Source organism: Malania oleifera, chromosome 8, assembly GCF_029873635.1.
Source record: "Malania oleifera isolate guangnan ecotype guangnan chromosome 8, ASM2987363v1, whole genome shotgun sequence".
Classification (NCBI taxonomy): domain Eukaryota; kingdom Viridiplantae; phylum Streptophyta; class Magnoliopsida; order Santalales; family Ximeniaceae; genus Malania; species Malania oleifera.
In genome coordinates, this window is record NC_080424.1 from 1,100,001 (window position 1) to 1,120,598 (window position 20,598).

The following is a 20,598-nucleotide window of genomic DNA, read 5'->3' on the forward strand; positions in this document are numbered from 1 at the left end:
TTTCTTACGCCCATTGAGTTTTGCAACCATGAGATAAAGGGCTGAATTATGGGAATAGTAATCAGCAAATACAGACTTGGGAGGATTGGGTGGAATGGTTTCGGAAGTACTAGAAGAGCTGGTAGGATTTCTTTGGGCTCCGGTCATCGCCGACTTATACGACATCATCAGAAGAAAAGACCATGAGGCTCTGATACCATGAAGGATTGTTAGAAGAAGAATAACCATTCTTATTGAATTTCAAGAGACACAATCACAAGATAAATAGTAGAGGAAGGCCACTAAATTAGGAAGGCCACAAAATCAGCAAATCAAATTAGCAGATCTCTAGGCTAGAAAACAGGAAATTGAAACAACTAGAAACTGAAATAGTAATTTCATATTTTAAAAAATTGAATTTCCTAATTTATTCCCTAGAAATCCGCCAGGCAAGATACCAATGCTAGCTTAAGATGCTCCTTGGGGAGTCCATGGAGGTCTATTTAACAGATTTACTCTATTTTCACCGCTCACACTAAATTTCTAGCGCGGTGAGGTTCTCAAATTCGTTTTTTAAAAGACCCATGGCTCAAAAAGGATTCTTTTTCCATTTATTTTCCTTATTTTTTAGATTGTGTTACGAGCCAAACAGAGTTATATCTTTCTTTGTGGATAGTGGGAGTGGCTTCCCAATCTCTTGGAATCTTCATTTCAAGAGACATCTAAATGATAGGGAGATGGTGGAGTTCTCTTCCTTGTTGTTGTCCATATTTAACAATTGCAAATTATATTTGGGTGGGGTTGTTCATTCTTGGTGTCTAGATCATTCAAGGGTGTCTTCTTGTAAGTCATTTTTTGAGTCTTATTCTCCCTTTCCTCTTTATCCTCTTATTTGGAAGGTCAAAGTGTTTTTTTTTTTTTTTTTATAACAAAAGGAGATATCATTAAAGGAAGAGAATTTAAATGAGGGAGAATGAGAAATTTCTAGAGACAAACAAAGACACTCCAAGACTAAACAAAAAACATAAAAGATACACAAGAAAAAAATCATCAAGTCAACGTGTTCCTCCAATCTCCTTGAAACTCCTAAAAGCTTGCCTCTTTAAAAAATCCATACCCGACACACCACAAAGAGGCCAAATACTTTTCTTTTTTTTCCCAAACCAGCATCTGGTTTAATTTTTTCCCAGAAAATATCCAAGCATTACATTCCATCCATAAACCCAATAATATTGAGAAAAAGCCACACTTCCATGAAGTTGCCCCATCCCTTCTTCTACCAAAACCTGTGAAGTATATTTCTAGAAAGTCTCCCACCGAGGAAGGGCAGACCCAGTTTTCTCCAATAATGCCAAAAAGCATATTCCATATACTCCAAAGCAAATTCACATTGCAAAAGATGGTGAGAAGTTGTCTTAGAGTTCTTGTAACAGAGCACACATACATCAAGAGAGAGAACCTTCATAGGTCTCCTAATTTGCAACAAGTTATTAGCATTTATCTTATTAAGCACAACCGACCAAAAATTAAAGTGTTTACTTGGTTGGTTGTGCTTAAAAAAATACCCATAACTTGCGGCAGATTAGGAGACCTCTGAAAGGCCCTTTCTCCAAATGTTTGCACGCTCTGTTATAGGAATTTTGAAACAGCCATTCATCTCTTTTTGCATTGTGATTTTGCATGAAGGATTTGGAGTAAATTGTTCAGTTTTATGGAAGAGAGTTGGGTAAGCCCTTGTTCCATGGAGGGCAAGTTAATCACTTCTTTTGCAGGCTTTGGAAAAAGGAAGGATAGGGCAGCTCTACATGAGTGTAAAAAGTATGCAGTTTTATGGGGTTTATGGTTGGATTGTAACATGTGGACTTTTTTTTTGGAAGAATTTGAATTCGTTTTTTGGTGTGGGAAAAGATTCAGCTCTTGATTTCTTTATGGCTTTTCAGGTTTGGAATTTTTAGGAGGAAGCAAGCTTTCAGGATTTAAATAAGGATTAGTTTTTTTTCTTTATTCTCCCTGATTTTTTTGGGAGATGTCTTATTCTCCCCACTAGTAAATTCTTTCCCTATTAATGGAATTTATTTTTCTATAAAAAAAAAAAAAAAGGCCGCGTGCAACTCACTTCTAATAACTTATCAAGTTATTTTTGTAATTCTCCTCACTCTATTCACACTCAGTAACAATCTCATAATGTACATGTCGTCGCAGAGGCAATTAGTGCAATAGCTCATCCAAAATCACAACTTGAAACTACTTGATTTGCATGACAGAGAGGAACTTCCCAACATCTACTTCTTCGACACAATTTAAACCATGCAAGGGTGGTCTCCCATTAGACAAAGGAACTATTGAATGGCATGGGAACAGCCCTAGCCTCCTACAAGAATTCCATCTAAAGTATCACTTGGAAATATCCATGTAACGGTACTTAAACTCACATGTCCTTCCCCAGGGTCAAGCTTCACAATCGCTTGCTTGGCTACAGTCAATGTAAGTTGGGTTGCGAAGCTAACTGCTTCCATGCTTCTTGAGTCTTTAACCAGCTCCAAGTTGAGTCTCTATGCTTCATCGTGTGTAACAAAATTGTGGGTAGCCAATAGCCACTGTAACCATCATAGCACGGGTGTTCTTCCATCATACATCCACGGACATTAACCCTTTAGCTTGGGCAACTTTGAATTCTTTTGTCAACCACCAAGGGCATTGAGCAACCCCATTAAACCCATCCTCGAGGTATACTCCTCATTCTCATCATGTCCTTGTAAACCCTCCACAGAGCATTAAGAAATGAATCGACATATGAAGTACACAATCTTGCCTTTGCCACTGATGTGTTGGAGGCCCAAGATGAAAATACTTCTTTTAAAGACGATGCCTTGGTGTCTCCCCCACTCTTGGGTTTGCACTTCTTGAGAGACTTTTGTTGTTTCCATCGACGAGCCACTCTCTTTAGGTGTGGGGGAATTCTCTCCAAATGCAGTGATCAAGCATTCTGCAAAAACCTATATAGCAGGCAAGTCTTGATTCTCTTGGATGCAATAAGCAACCATGAAAGTGAACACAAGAGTCAAGTGGCAAACAATAAAGCAACACATTTCATCTATTACACCTCCATATGCAACACGTGTTTAGCAAGGGAGGCGAGGAGGCTAAACAGATCTACAATAGCTAGTGAGTCATACAAGATTGATGAACAATCACCCTCTACAGAGCTTTCTATACAATTCCTACTCTATCATGAGAAAACATCAATATGACCGAGAAATCGTACTCCCTTTTTTCTCTAACGCATTACTCTACCCAAAGAATGAACACAACACTAGTATTTACATGATAGTTACCCACTCAAAATGCACAAGATAAGCGATCACAGGCAAGCATTCATGGACCCAATTCAATTCAGTGGGATCTTTAAAGCCCTTAACAGGATTGGCTCATAGCAAGGAGAAGGTAGATGGCTTGCTTTCTCATAGTGGGTGCCAAGCAAGGCTCTACTTGGAGATCTCAAATCTTAGACAATTGGTCTTGGAGGGGAGGATCCATGAATCAACAATTTGCCGCATAAGAGGAAGGATTCAATGATAAAAGGAGCCCAAGAATGCTTATCATGTTCTGCATTAATTAAGTTAGGTTAATTTATATTAGAAATTTCATTCAAATTTATTAGTGGTAGGAGGAGCTTAGATGAAAAGAAATTAAGAAACCCTGTGTCAAAACATAATGACATAGGATATGGGGCAGAAATAGAAAAGAAAGAGGAAAAGCATAGAGAAAGCAGGAGCGGGCACCTGATAAACAGGTGGCAGCACTGCAGGGCCCTTGTCGCCACAACCAGCTGCTATCCTACCATGTTTCCAGCCTAGAAGAGACACAAGACAGGCAGCTGGCAGCAAGGAGATGCTGTCATGACCAATTTCCAGCCATAAAAAACAGCTATAGTGAACTTCTTTTGTAACCCTAGTTCTAGAGAGAAAGGAAGGAGGAGAGATAAAACTCTGCAGAAAATCAGCAATTCAGGGAAAATCAGGAAAAAATGCAGAAAATTCAGAGGAATCTTAAAATAAATTGAAGAAGCTGAAAAGCAAGGTAGGTGTTCTTAATATTTATTATCTATGGATTTTGTATAAAAATGGTGTTTTTTTCTAAAGAAAAAGGGTAGAAAGTTGCATGAAACTGAATCCTAACAAGGAAATATTTAAGCTTGTTATTTCTAATTACTAGATATGCTTGCACATGTGTTATCCTAGGTTATCATAGCCGCATATTTTGTTTTAATAAGGAAATTTTCACATGCTAGATATTGATCTCGTAAGAATGATAGTTTTACTTGCTATGGCATAGCTTGTGTGAGCATATAATGAATTGCTATTATGTGAAATAGCTGGCACTTTGTGTTGTTGTGGTTGTCATATTGTGAAATTTGAGCAAGTAGGGAATGTCTCCCTTGGGTGAAAGGTCCCTAAAACAAAAACAATGGTTAGCCAAGCTGGGAATTGGCACTTGTTTGAGATGAAAATTTTATTTGAGACAGCACTACTATGTTGAAATGATGTTGACATATGTACTATTTAAATGTCTTGTGATGGTAATTCTAGATGAAGAAATTGTTTAGAATCAGAAGTGTGTGATGCACAATTTATGCATACATACAAAGAAACCACATCTTAAAATAGTGAAATCCTTGTATGAATGAAGGGGGATTAAGAATGCCTACTATGCTCGTGGTTGCTTTCCCTACTTCTATAACAATTTCAGGTTTGAACTGAAAGAGAGCCCGACTTGTTAAGTTTTCAAGAGTGCCACTTCTAACATGTACTATAGGTTGGCAAGAAGAAATTAAGGATACTAAGCATGTGTTTTGTTCGTGAATATGTATTTAGACTACGAAGTGTGAAAAATGATGTACGTAAAGTAAGACATCAATGAAAGTAAAACTTTTCGGTTGCTTCAAGAAATACATGTATGCATCTAGAGTTTTAACAAATACTCACTCTTAACTGACTTATTAGTTGTTTTCAAAGGATGATTTTGCAAAACAAATTCTTCCCTAGGCCTGGTGCCTCCATGGGATTCTGGATGGAGCCACCAGTCACCTGCCAAAAAAAGGGACATGACATCCTTCCTTTTTCCAGCATAGCATTTGCCAGTGCCAAGCAATCCAGGAGTACCGGAGAATGGGGATAATGTTGATGGGGTGGAAAAGCCTGTTAGTGATGGGAAGAGGCCTGACAAGATTATAGTAAGGTATATTTTCATTTAATGTTGAACTGGTGAAAAAGGAGCAAACTTATCATTGATATTTGTGACAGGAGATTGTCTTAGACTCTTGAGGGGAGGAAAATAAAAAATAAAAAAAGGGACAATGAATCAGAAAAATGAGTGATGTTAATAGTGAGTTTGTTTGTGCCGGTAGATTGTCATTGGATGAGGGCCAGCAACAATATGAATATTTGTCAGATTCCTCTAATTTGGATGTACCAGCAATTCGATTCAACAGCTTGGAAGGTGTTTCTATTTTCATGGATGATATTATGGCTAAAGCCTAAAATAGATGCAAGTTATCAACCAGAATAGGTACTGTAATTACCTGTCTCACCTGCAGTGGAGATTATAATGGTATCCAAGTTTAAAACATGGTGGATCAGATGGGACTGTGGTAGCCTGATCAACTGATCCGGCAGATTAAGTTATCAGTTTGGACAGTGGTAAGCAAGGTAAATAAAAGTAAGCAAGAAATGAAAAAATTGAAACGTTCAGAAAAGGGTTAACGATGGGATTTCTGGGTAGTGTTGGGTTTTCTTTGTTGTGTTTCTTTTTTACTTTCTAAGAATCTTCTTGTGAGGACTTCTGCTTCTCCAATTTTTGTAAATTTCTCTTAATGTATTTCTTCAGTTAACAAAAAAATTGATGTAAATTCCCTTAAAATAAAGAATAGTATCTCTGTAAGTAGGCAAAAAGTATCACACAAGCCAAACGATATTTCTTTCCCACTGCATGGCTCAAAACCAAAGATATTGTTATTTTTTATGCTAAACAATGGACACAATTATAAACTCATTTGATATTCATCTGGCAAATCAACCCAGGCACACCTGGCTGGCAGCATAAGAGAAAAGAACTTTTTTACTATAAATAGGGGAAAAAGAGGAATCGCATAGTGAAAATGAGTGATGTTCATCATAAGTTTGTGCAGATTGTTATTGGTTGAGATCTGGCACTAATATGACTAGTTTCAGACTCCTCTAATTTAGTGGGTGAGATTTATCATGTGCAAGAAACTCCACTCAATCATTTGGAAGGTGTTGCTATTTAATTTAATGATACAATGGCTAAAAGAGAAGCAAGTCATTGACCAGAACAGGCATGGTACTTTATCTACACTTGTTTCACCAGCAGTGGAGATTAACAGCAAAGATATCAAGGTTTAAAAAATGGTGGATCAGATGCGATTGTGGTAGCCTGATCGACTGATCCTGCAGGTCAAGTTGTTTGTTTGGATGGCAGTAAGCAATGTGAATAACAGTCAGGAAGAATCAGAAAATTTAAAATGTTTGGAAAAGGGTTAAAGAGCGGCTAGGTAGTGTTGGGTTTTCTTTGTTGTGTTTTTTTCTTTCTTTTTGGTTTTTGTGCTTTTTTACTTCGTAGGACTCTTCTTGCGAGGACTTCTGATTCTCCAATTTTCGTAATTCTTTCTCTCTTAATATATTTATTCAGTTAACAAAAAAAAAATGATGCAAATGAAATTCCCTTAAATAAAGAATAGTATCCCTATAAGCAGACAAACAGTATCACACAAGCTGAATGATATTTCTTTTCTCTTGTGTGACTCGAAATCAAAGAAGTTTTTATTACTTACAATAAATGGACATGATTAAAAACCTACTTGATATCATCGGGCAAAACAACCCAGGCACGCCTGGCTGGCATCATAAGAGAAAAGAATTTTCTATTAATAGGGGAAAAAGAGGAATAGCACAGAAGAAGGAAAAGTCGTCATATGAAAGAACACGTATTTTAATTATTTGGGGGCAGGAAAAGAAAACATTTTTGTAAGTGGCTATCCATAAAAACCAGGCTAAAAGAAATCCACCTAAAATAAAGAACAGTAGGTCAATAGGTACCACAAACATTATAATACAAGCAAAATGATCATTCTTTTCTGGTGTGACTGGAAACCAAAACGAATAATTGCAATTTTTTACAACAACCACGATGATAATAATAAGGCGGAGGTGGTGGTAGCAGCAGCAACAGTAGAAACAACAATAAAGGTAATCACTTCTGGAGTAGAGAATTATAGGGCATCTTATCAGCTAATGATCAACCATTTTGTCTCAGGAACAGCAGTGTAGTATGAGTGACATATAATTCTTAGTTTAGTTTGGAAATCCCAGTTTTATAGCCATTAATCAGATCAGACATGAATTATACAGTTTTTTTTTTTTTTCATATATAGCAATGAATAATAAAATTATGAATTGCCAAGAAAATATATAGTCACAAAGCCACCAACCTGAATAGAGTCCAATTCTACTTGCCGTAAATTGTTCTCAACCCCCTTCGTGTACTCCCTTAGTTTAATACCTTTGGACAGGATATTTGCAACTACCTATTAAAAAATACAATTAAAAAGAGGAAGTAGACAATTTAGAATACTCTTACATGAAGTAACAGAAGTAGGCATGTATGTAAAAGTAAATTTCAAGGAAAAATATCATCTTTAAACTGATTAAAAGAAGAACTAGTACTGCTGGAAGATACATCAATATACAGAAGACTATCTGTACACAAATAACTTTTAGAATTACAGCATGCTCACAACAAACATCCTTTCATACTGGTTCATTTCCTCCCTCATACAATAACCCTTTTGAGTCATTGACAAGATGATCATTGATGATGAAAAAATATATCCTCAAGAGTGAAGACATTGACACAAGTTGATCTAAAAACCAAATGAGCTTATTCTGGAATCAGAAGTTGTTGATGCGAATGCACAGCAGAAACCTCACAAACTCGAATCAAACCAGAACAAGTAATGCAACCACTCAACAATGAATATAGGGAACAAGCAATCACTCACAATGAGAATAAGGAAAGCAAACAAACTCAAAGACACAAGAATTTACGTGGTTCGGCAATTTGTCTACGTCCATGAGAACAAGCGGCTGTTTTTCACTATCACAATGTCAAGCATACATCAAGGGTTACAAAATATAATATATATATATATATATATATATACGAACCCTAAGCGTACAAAAGTCTTAGAACCTATCTAAATCACTCCTGTAACAACCCCCGGAGGAAAATCCTCAAAAAATCCCAATCTACTGATCTCCCGATTCAAATTTCGTGACCTGCGCTGAACAAAACCGTCAACGGTTTCAAGAAAACCCTTGACAATTTCATGCTGAGAGCTGAATCCTACAAACTGAACTGAAGTCGTCGACGGTTATAGGGAAACCATCAACGATTACTGCAACCAGCTTCCTTGTTCTTCGCATTACTGTGTTTTCCTCGACATATGCGTTCCACTCAAATACAAGCTACATCTCCAACAATCTCCACCTTGGCGAATATTCACCACTAAGGAGAAATCCGAAAGCATAACCCGCTGCTCCACCCAGGACAGTATATTGGGTCCATCTCCCGTCTAACACCTGGAGACCTTGATCAAGTCCAAGCAATGCTTGAACTTGTCCGTTGTGACAAGTTTTGTCAACATATCAATTGCATTGTCAGACGTGTGAACCTTATCAAGTAGAAGTTCACCTGAAGTAACTAGTTCCCTAATCCTGTGAAACCGCACATCACTGTGCTTTGTCCTTGCATGATACACCTGATTCTTTGCCAAATAGATGGCACTATGACTATCACACTGCAGCCGAACTCCACCTTACTGGACACCTAACTCTTTGACCAATCCAATGAGCCACAACGCTTCCTTGAGTGCCTCAGCCACTGCCATGTACGCCGACTTAGTAGTAGATAAGGCAACGAACGACTGCACTATGGACCTCAAACAAATAGGTCCTCCCATAAGGGTGAATACGTACCCTATGGTAGACCTCCTGTCATCCAAGTCTCCTATGTAGTCAGCATCCACATACCCTACCACTAATGGATCACTCTGTTTTCTATTGAACATAATGTCATATAAGGTTGTACCCCTCAAGCACTTGCGAATCCACTTGACCACATCCCAGTTCTGTCGACCTGAATTCGAAAAGAATTTGCTCACCACCCTAACATGTGCCAAGTCCGGCCTTATACACACCATGGCATACATCAGACACCCCACTGCACTAGCATAGAGCACCTTCAACATATCACGAACCTCATCGTCCGTCTTTGGGCACTAAGCAGTAGATAGCCTAAAATGACTAGTTAACAGTATACTCACCGGTTTAGTATTAGCCATGTTAAACCTCTCCAACACCTTCTCCACATAGCTGCCCTGAGATAACCACAATCTCCCTGTCCCTGCAAATCTCCATGCAAAGATTTCTCTTGGCTGCACCAAAGTCTTTCATGTCAAACTATTTTCCCAATAGAGTCTTCAACTGATTTACCTTAGTCATGTCTTTAGCAGCAATCAGCATGTCATCAACATAAAGCAATAGAAATATGAGACCCCCATCCTCAAGACTCCTCACATAGATGCACCAATCGTACTCATACCTTCTGTAGCCAATACGGATCATATAGGCATCAAACTTTTTGTACCACTGCCTCGGAGACTGCTTCAACCCGTAAAGTGACTTCTTCAGTTTACAAACTAAGTGCTCCTGTCTAGGTTGGCAAACCCTTATGACCATGTCATGTAAATGCTCCTCCAAATCACCATGGAGGAACGTCATCTTTACGTCCATCTGCTCTAGATGCATGTCATATTGCGCCACCAGTCCCAACACTACCCTAATGGAAGTGTGCCTGACCACAGGGGAGAAGATTTCATCATAATCAACTCCCTTCCTCTGTGAGTATTCCTTTGCTACCAAGCGAGTCTTTCTTCCTATATACCCACTTGCATCTGATCGCCCTCTTCCCCTTGGGAAGCTCCACCAAGTCCCACGTTTGGTTCTTATGCAACGACTCCATCTCCTCCACCATAGCACCTATCAAACTACCCTTCTCCTGGTCGTGCACTGCCTCATGAAAGGTAGTAGGACCCCCGCTGCTAGTGATAAGCGCATAAGACACCAAGTCATCAAAACCGTACCTGGAGGCTAGCCTGACAATGCGTTTGGGTGTGTCTATAGCTATACTGCGACGCAGCTGCTGGTCATCCAAGCTAGAACTCTCTGTGTTATAAGCATCATCATCTCCACCTCGAGTTTTTTAACTCCACCTACACCACCAACTGATCTCTCAAGCTAGAACTTCCTGCATTTCTGCCCTGAGTCCATAACTCCACCTCAACCACATGCTCATTGTTGCTGCGATTCTCTGGCACCTATTTTTCTTCTTCTTCCTGAGTACGACACAACATGGCTCATCGAAAACCATGTCTCTATTGACTAACACCTTGTTTGCCACTGGATCCCATAACTTGAACCCCTTCACACCTTTCTGATATCTCAGAAAGATGCACCGTCTAGACTTCGCCTCAAACTTTGATCTCTCTTCACCAGGAATGTGCACATAGGATGGACACCCAAATACTCTCAATCCGGAGTAGTTTACCTCGTTACCTATCCACACCTCCTCATCAACTTTCCCATCTTGTGATGCCTTGGTGATCTGTTTATCAAGAAACAAGTTATACTAACCGCCTCAAGCTAGAAATTCATAGCAAGCCCAACACTCAACCTAAGACACCAAGCCCTTTCAGCTAGGGTTTGGTTCATCCTTTCCGCCACACCATTTTATTGCAGTGTCTGGCGTACTATAAAATGTCTCCTTATGCCATGCTACTCACAAAACTCTCTTAAACTCAAGTTTATGTACTCAATTTCATTGTCTATCCTGAGGAGCTTTATCTTTTTTCCAGTCTGGTTTTCCACCTCAGCTTTCCAGAATTTAAACTTGGCAAACATCTCCGACTTGTGTAGCATGAAGTACACCCACACCTTTAATCATCGATGAAACTCACGAAGTACACATGTCCCCCTCGTGATGCCACTCTCATTGGCCCCCAAACATCCAAATGAATGTAGTCCAGTATTCCCTCCATCTTGTGCATGGATGTCATGAACTGAACCCTATTCTGCTCCTCAAGCATACAGTACTTGCAGAAATTCAGCTTACATGATTTGACCCCCTTCAAAAGATTTCTCTTGTGAAGTTCCTTCATTTCACGCTCACTCATATGTCCTAACCACATATGCCACAAAACCGTACTGTCAGACTCAGACTCTACGGCTGCAGCTCCACCCACAACCGTAGTACCCAGCAGTGTGTAGATATTTTCCAGTACTCTGTGCCCCTTCATCACGGTCAGAACACCCTTGCTCACCTTCATTACCCCACCTTCAAATTTGTAACTAAACTCATTACAATCTAAGGTGCCTAACGAAACCAGATTCTTCCTTAACTCCGGTATGTGCCTAACATCACATAACGTCCTCACTACACCATCATACATCTTGATTCTAATATTCCCCATCCCGACAACTTTGCAGGCAGCATCGTTTCCCATCAAAGATGAACCAAAACTCACCAATTTGTAGGTGGTGAATCAGTCTTTGTTAGACGGTATATGGTAAGAGCACGCCGAGTCTAAGATCCAAGAATCCACGAACTCGTCTGACCCAGATGAAACCGAGAACATGTCACCATCACTGCTCCCAGTCTCCTTCTTCCACTACATTCGCCATGTTTGACGAACCTTCTTTGTTTTCAACATTCCCCTTCTTCCTCTCCGGACAATCGGGTTGTATGTGCCCCTTTTTCCAGCACTTAAAACACTACACGTCCTTCCTCTTCTTGGAATCGGACCAAGCCCTATTGTTGCTCGATCCACCCCGGAACTTGCTCCTCCCACGATGCTGATTCTCCTTCACCACAAGGCCTTCACCTTGTGAACTCTCATTGCTAGCCTTCTTCCTCTGATGGAACCCCAAAAATGCACTCGTAATATCCTCCAATTCCAGGGTTTCTTTCCTCCATGTCAGAGTCGTAACCAGATTCTCGTACGTAGGAGACGTAGGTAGGGAATTAAGCAGCATCAACGCTTTGTCTTCTTCCTCGAACTTCACATCAACTCACTTCAGATCACTAATGATCTAATTGAATACGTTGATGTGCTATGTCAAGTCCAAACCCTTTTCCATCTTAAGCCAATATAGTTTTTGCTTAAGATACAACTTGTTCGTCAATGACTTGGACATGTACCAGCTCTCCAGTCTCAGCCAAACCGCTGTCGGTGATTCCTCATCCATGACGTGATACATCACGTTATCGGCTAGACAATGCCTAATAGTAGACACAACTTTCGCTTCCAACTTCTTCCAACTTGTGTCGTCCAGGCCTTCCAGCTTCTTTCCGTATAGTGCCTTCACCATACCTTGCTGCATCAACAAGTCCTTAACCCTCCTCTGCCAAAGTCCAAAATTTCTCGTTCCATCGAACTTACTAACATCAAACTTCACCGAAGAGATCCCAGTCATTGCAACCAAGAGCTCTGATACCAATTGTTGATGCGAATGCACAGTGGAAACCTCGCAAACTCGAATCAAACTAGAACAAGTAATGCGCACTTAACGATGAATATACGGAACAAGCAATCACTCACAATGAGAATAAGGAAAGCAAACAAACTCAAAGACACAAGAATTTACGTGGTTCGGCAATTTTCCTACGTCCACGGGAGCAAACGGTTGTTTTTTCACTATCACAATGCCAAGCATACATCAAGGGTTACAAAATATAATATATATATACACACGAACCCTAAGCGTACAGAAGTCTTAGAACCTATATAAATCACTCCTGCAGCAATCCCCGGAGGAAAATCCTCCAAAAATCCCAATCTACTGATCTCCCAATTCAAATTCCGTGACCTGCGCCAAACGAAACCGTCGACAGTTTCAGGTAAACCGTCGACAATTTAATGCCAAGAGCTGAATCCTGCAGACTGAACTAAAACCGTCGACGGTTATAGGGAAACCGACTGCAACCAGCTTCCTTGTTCTTTGCATTATTATGCTTTCTCCGGCGTATGCACTCCACTCAAATATGAGCCACATCTCCAACAAAAGTACTACCTGAAAAAGGTAATGTAGTTACAGGATGCAGATTTGAACGCAATGTCACTAGTTTTTCCAAGGTTCGAATATTGCAATACATGGCTGAGATGAGTTGAATGACATCAATAAAGGTAGCAGGGGGAGGATTTGTATAAATCCTTGCTGAAAAACAAAAACAGAACAAAAACAAAAAAAAAAAAAAAAAAACATAAGTACACTACACAACCACGTTTCTGGATGTAGAATTAAATTTCATCAAATAGTACAGCTACATTTCTGGATGTATAATTGAATTTGACAAATGAAAAATGGTAGTCACCTGACCTAGCAATCCTAACATTTTGTGGCATCCCCCATACTCTACAAGAAACTAGAGAGATTATCACCTTTAGTGGTACATCAGGGCAACATCCATCCAGCTCTAGTTTAGTAGCATTTGAGAATGCTGAATGACAAAGAATATTTTCCCTCTTTAGGTTATCCAGAACAAAAAATAAGCTCTTTTATTGGGCAAAGCTATCACAAAGACCCCCTCATTCTATTTTCCATAAAGCTTCCTGTTGAGTAATTGGGTAAAATGTAGGACCTAAACTCAATGATAGGTCTCTCCCTCTATTTATAATATATGTAAGTACAATAGGAATAACCATAATACCCTTACTAACTCACACTTATTACTAAAAAAACTCTAACACATAATAATAATAATAATAATAATAATGCTAAAAGACTAACTAACCATTAACACTCCCCCTCAAGCTGGAGCATATATATCATATGCTCCAAGCTTGTTACAAATGAGTTTCACACGAGCACCTCCCAAGGCTTTAGTGAACAAATCAGCAAGTTGAAACTTGGACTTCACATAAGTGGTTGTAATGAGCTTTTATATAAGTTTCTCTCGAATAAAATGGCAATCAACTTCAATGTGCTTTGCCCGCTCATTGAAGACAGGTTGGAGGCAATATAAATAGCAGCTCGATTATCACACATCAACTCCATAGGCTAAGAATGTGGAAAACCTAGTTCTTTAACATGTTCTTCAGCCAAACAAGTTCATAGTGTGCGCCATAGCCCTATACTTTGACTCATCACTCGACCTAGCAACAACAGTTTGTTTCTTACTTTTCCAAGACACCAAATTACCACTGACAAAGATACAATATCTGATTGTGAATCTTCAATCAAATGGTGATCAGGCCCAATCTACATCTGTATATCCCTGAATATGAGTGTGACCCTGATCCTGATATAAGAGACCTCTTCGTGGTGCACCTTTAAGATATCTCAAAATGCGAATTACAGCATCCCAATGACTTGTTCTTGGGGAATCGATAAACTAACTTGCAAACTCACAACACTTGTTGGGAAGGATATATCTGGTCGAGTGACTGTGAGATAATTCAAATTTCCAACAAGTCTTCGGTTCCGACCTAGGTTAGCCAACAAATCACTCACATTTGACATTAACTTACTATTGGGATCCATGAGTGTACCAACAGGTTGGGATCCCAACATCCCCATCATCATCACCAATGATCACAATGTCATCCACATATACAATAAGCAAAATACTGCCCAAAGGAGTACGACGATAAAATACAGCGTGATCTACTGCACACCAATGAAGGCCAAACTCAAGTACTACAGCACTAAAATGGCCAAATCATGCTCTTGGAGATTGTTTTAATTCATACAATGAATTCTTTAGCCGACATACTAAGTCTGACTTCCCCTGAGCAACAAACCCAGGTGCTCCAGATATACCTCCGCATAAAGATCACCATGTAGGAAAGCATTCTTCACATCTAACTGATGTAGAGGCCAATGACAAGTGGTGGCTAAAGAAAGGAACAAACATATCGAGGCAAGTTTGCAACCGGGGAAAATGTGTCTGAAAAATCAAAACCATACACCTAAGTATACCCCTTAGCAACAAGGCAGGCCTTCAAACAAGCCACAGAACCATCAGGATTGACATTCACATTATACACCCAGTGACAACCAACCACAGACTTATTAGGAGGAAGAGGTACCAAATCCTAAGTATTATTATCATGTAGTGCGTGTATCTCTTCAACCATTGTTGTCCTCCACCTAGAATGGGATAGGGCTTCAGAAATAGATCTTGGAAAAGCAACAAAAGACAGAGTATTAACAAAACAGTAATAAGGGGGGGGCAAGAAATCATAACAAATAAAATTAGAGATCGGATGTTGGGTACAAGTGTGTTTACCTTTTCAAACAGCTATTGGAGGATCAACATCAAGAGAAATAAGATCATCCGATGAGGGAACTAGAGGCACAATAGTAGAAGCTGGAGGAGGCACTTCCCCCTTGAGCCATCGTGTGTATGCCTGCAAATTGGGATGGTTCAAGCGATGAGAAGGACTCAAAGAGGATGAAGATGTAGGAGGATTAGGCACAAATACGAGGTTTGGATCTGGAAGGCAAGGCAGAGAAAGGGACTCATCAAGGTCAATAGAACCCAAGGAATCAAAGTAGTATGGTGTAGACTCAAAAAAGGTGACATTAGCAGATACAAAGAATTGATATAAAGTAGGACTATAACATTGATATCCCTTTTGAGTATAGGAATAGCCCAAAAAAATACATTTGATAGCATGGGGATCCAACTTATCCATTCCTGGAGATAACTGATGGACAAAGGACACAACCAAATATACGAGGATGAAGGGAGAGCAAAGGAGCCTTAGGAAAGATAACTGAATATGTAATTTTACCACCAAGGACAAAGGATGGCAATTTATTGATGAGGAAGCAACTTGTGAGCACAGCATCACTCCAAAAGACTTTGGGGGCATTCATTTGACACAATAGGGTACGTGTAACTTCAAGAATATGTCTGTTTTTCTGCTCTACAACTCCATTTTGTTGTGGAGTGTGGGAACAAGAGGACTGATGGATCATATTAGAGTTAGTCATATAAGCACTAAATTGGGTGTAGAAGCACTCCTTAGCATTATCACTACGAAGTATCCTGACTGGCATGTCAAATTGATTCTTTATTTGGGAATAGAAAGCACAAAAGATATCGAACAACTCGGAACGATCCTTCATTAAATATAACCAAGTCATCCTAGAGTAGTCATCAAAAACTGTAACAATGTACCAAAACCCCAACTTTGATGTCACACGACTAGGACCACAAATATGAAAATGGAGAAGCATGAAAGGACTAACCACCCGTTTGTTGACTCGGGGAGCAAAGGGATCATGATGATGCATGCCCAATTGACAAGACTCACACCCAAGATTAGACACAGAACTCGATGTAGGAACTAGCTGTTTCAACTTGTCCAAGGACGGATGACCAAGATGACAATGGATTTGAAGTGGTGTAGCTGTGACTGTGCAAGCAATAGGTGGAGAAGGAGACTCAAAGTAGCAAAGTCCACAAACCTCACGTCCAGTGCCAATTGTCTTTCTCATCTTCAAATCCTGAATAACCACAAAATTAGGAAGGAATGTGATAGAACAATTTAGTGACTTTGTAAGCTTACTAACTGACATAAGATTAAAAGAAGATTTAGGAATGTATAAAGCAGAAGAAAGAGAGATAGAAGGAGTGGGATTTACTGTTCTTATCACCTTAACAGCAATAGTGGACCCAGCAGCAAGGGTAATTTATGGGAGATTTTAGGATATTGGAGATCAGAAAAGAAGTTGGTTGCGCATGTTATATGGTTAGTGGCAGCAGAATCGATAATCCAAGGACTAGTAGGAAGGATACCAGATGACATGCAGACTGTAGGATTACCTTTCTGGGCAAAAGAAGCAATGTGATAAGATGCTTGTTGAGACATTTAATACTGTAGAAACCTAGAATACTCCTCCTCTGATAAAGTCAAAGTACGCGGTTCACTCAAACAAGTGACTAACAAAGTTATCATACTTTTGTGATATGCAAACGCCATCCCAACATTCAAAAATTCAGACCAATGATCATAAGATTAATCGCTGGAACAATTGGAACAACCATGAACAAGGTGACCCACTATGAACAAGCCACGGATAAACCAGTACAAGGCTGCCATAGCACCAAGAAACTCACACGCAGCCACAAGAAAGCAACACTCAGCACTGGAACAATTGGGGAGGTGAACCACCGAAACTACCATGAACAAATCACCAACAACCTCAGATGCAGCCCCAAGAAAGCAACACTTCTACAGCCTCACACAAAAAAAATCTTATGAGCACTGCCACTGCCCCAAGAAGGTCACCAATGACCGTTATTAACACCAAACAACAAATAACGAATTACCATGAGTGCATTGTCACAACAAAGATTGGATGTTGGAGCAAAAACACATGCCCAACGGCTTGATATTGAAGCATATGGAAGGAGTGAATCAAAAAAAAAAAACCAATAAACTCATTAACAATTGATAAACAGCTTCACAAAGCATCAAACAACCATTCCCAACTCACCAACGGATATAGCACTGCCACAGCCTCACAACTGAACATATGGATGCTGCCACTGCCACAGCTCCAAAAACCTCACAAAGAAGCCTTCACAAGCCTTGAACAAACTTTAAAGGAATGCCGCAAGTACATAGTCGAAAGAGGTTGAATTTTTTAGAAAAAAAACTGACCTAACAGCTTGATAATATAGTCTAGAGAAGGAATCAGAGCATGGCAGAGGAAAAAAAGAAAAAGGTGGCTGGAAATTCACTCATGCACCAGCGAGTGGGGTCGGCCCTGCCAGCATTTGGCCGGCGCGTGGGGGGTGTGTGGGGGCTCCTCCGGCGATGGGGTTTTGTGGGGTGAGTCATCCCAAGGAGGGTCTGTTTATGGGTGTATGGTTGGTTTTGTGAAATAATATGGGATCGAGGTGAATTTAGGAAGGACAGCACTAAATAACCATTAACACTTCCCTTCAATCTCAAGACAGGAGCCAAACAGATTCATACAGACCTCATATTTGTCCTACCCCCAAATTAAATAAAAATAAAAGTAGCAAAAATTAAAGCAGCAACAAATGTTTAAAATATTATTTAGAAACAATAAAACATAGAAACAGCCCCCGTCCCATAGAGGTTCCAGCAGCTTTAAGTTTTTCCAAAAAAAAATATTTGAAACCAATTGTAAAGGCAAACATTGACCCACTGTAAGGTATTAACTCAAGCCAGAAGATCACTTATTCATATCACAGAAAGAGCCTCTGCAATTGTGGAGGAAATTTACAAAATTCTAGCAACAAAAGCCAAGTTGAATCAAATATCCAGATTTTAACCAAACTTCACTTCAGTTTGATCTGGGGCACATTCTAAATTCAAATTCTCTCAGGATTTCAAGATTTGCTCAATCTGATTTAAAAGAATGAAAAATGTTTAAATGGCAGGAGCCCTTTTCAAAAACTATTTTTTCCCTCCCATAAATTGCAGCAGCATCTACAAATATATCACACATACCACCGATGTGTGATAATACACTGATATAAATGACTTTGGTATGGCACTACCACTCTCAACTCTCAAGCACAACGCCAAAGTATAGCTTCTTTAAAACTCTACAACTGTAAGCACCACAAACAGATAATAAAGTTTTCTGTATACATATAAGTGAGTATTTTTGGGCTGATTTAGGGGCGCCGTGACAGAAGATTCCTCAGTCATACTGATGCTAAAGCAAGACACCAGCATTGTATACATAACTAGCAAAGCTAGTATGTCTGTACAAACTCTCTATGTAATAACATCATAGAAGGATAAGGAAATAAGAAATTCTAATAGATTGGATAGGATTTGTTTGTGCGTGTGCACGCATGCATGCATGAACCTAGAAAAATGACTCTGCCACAAAGGTCTAAGTTCAGAAATATAAAATCTAACCAGGGTCCCAACGAAACGTTGAGATTGAGAAAGCACCACTCATGATGACGAATAATGAATACAAGAAGCAAGACAAACCTTTTCACCATTTGGCAATTTAGAAACAACCGTTAACCATCCACTGCTCTTCAAGCAAGAGATCATTTTCTAAATATCCACTCTTTTATCATCAACGAAGTCATGCTTCCCAATTTCACAATAGATCAAGAGAGAAAAGAACCCAGATGTGGGGAAAGACATTCTGATAGCAAAAATAATTACTCCCCTTTTGAGTCTTGTTGAAGAATCACGTAAATTTGAACTTTGGAAGACACTAATCACAGCATGCTAGGTCTCTCCCTCTATTTATAATATATGCTAAGCACATAACAATGACCATATTACCCTTACTAAACCACGCACTAACTCACGCTTAGTAACACAACAACACACACCAGTAACACTAAATAACAACAGTCACTAGTAACACTCCCCCTCAAGCTAGAGCATAATTTTCATATGCTACTAGCTTGTTACAAATGGATTTAACCTGAGCAACACTTAAGGCTATGGTGGATAAATCAGCAAGTTGGAATTCAAACTTCACATCAGTCATTCTAATGAGCTTCTGCACAAGTTTCTCTTGAACCAAGTGACAATCAAAATATTTCAGTGGCCCTGAATCTTTGGTCTAACATATGCGTGACAAGATGATCCTATACAAGATCTGGATACTTCTATAACCACGAAGTATTTCAATGGCATAAATCTTTGGTTTTAAATTTACTTTGTAGATCATTCATCAGGTGTCGAATACCTCAATCATCCTCACTAGTAATCACAATATCATCCACATACACAATGAGGAAAATCCTACCACAGACAATACAAGGCCAAACTCAAGTACAACAGCACTAAATCAAACAAACATGCTCTAGGAGATTGCTTCAAATCATACAAGGATTTCTTGGGCTGACACACTAATCATGACTCCCCCTAGGCAACAAAACCAATTGCTCATATAGACTTCCTCCCAAAGATCACCATGTAGGAAGACATTCTTCACATCTAAGTAAGTTCTAGCTCAATTGCATTGCCTCTCATGCAAGCGCCTGGAAGTTCGTTTCCCAAATTACAAATGCACACCTGTTCCTTCATTGTAAGGTGGCAAACTATCATCAAAGTTCTCTTTTTCTCTTGTTTTTGTGCAGCTTGGGTGGCTCCTCAGGTGGTGGGAGATTTCCTGCAAGTGAGATAATGGAGTTTTGGCAAAAACAAAAAGAGAAGAGCTTTATGGAGCTGCACGCGTTTTGCTATCCGGTGGACCCTGTGGATTGAGAGGAATTTGAGACTTGCAAGAATTGCACAACCCTTCCTCTTTTTCTACAGGATGGGTCCCGTTCGTTCAGGTATTTTGGAGGTTGTCACTGCCCAACCTGCAAAGGGTTTGGAGGGCAGCTCTATTGTAATCAAATGTAACTTTTCATTTTGTTTTCACGAGGACATCTTGTTCTCTTCTCATTGTACCTTTCATATCAAAACTAAAGAAAAGGAAAGGAAAAAAAAAAAAGTAAGGATTGACAGATGTGTAA

The 20,598-nt window shown here is 39.5% G+C and overlaps 1 protein-coding gene across 4 annotated transcripts in view; it reads right to left on the reverse strand.

The window, feature by feature from the left end:
* Window positions 1–20,598, reverse strand: part of LOC131161464 (vacuolar protein sorting-associated protein 52 A) — a 107,062-nt gene that overhangs the window by 78,989 nt on the left and 7,475 nt on the right. For all 4 annotated transcript variants that reach the window (XM_058117243.1, XM_058117244.1, XM_058117242.1 and 1 more), the window contains exon 5: window positions 7,487–7,582. In XM_058117243.1, coding sequence (XP_057973226.1) covers window positions 7,487–7,582 — 96 coding nt within the window. The remainder of the gene's footprint in view (window positions 1–7,486; window positions 7,583–20,598) is intronic.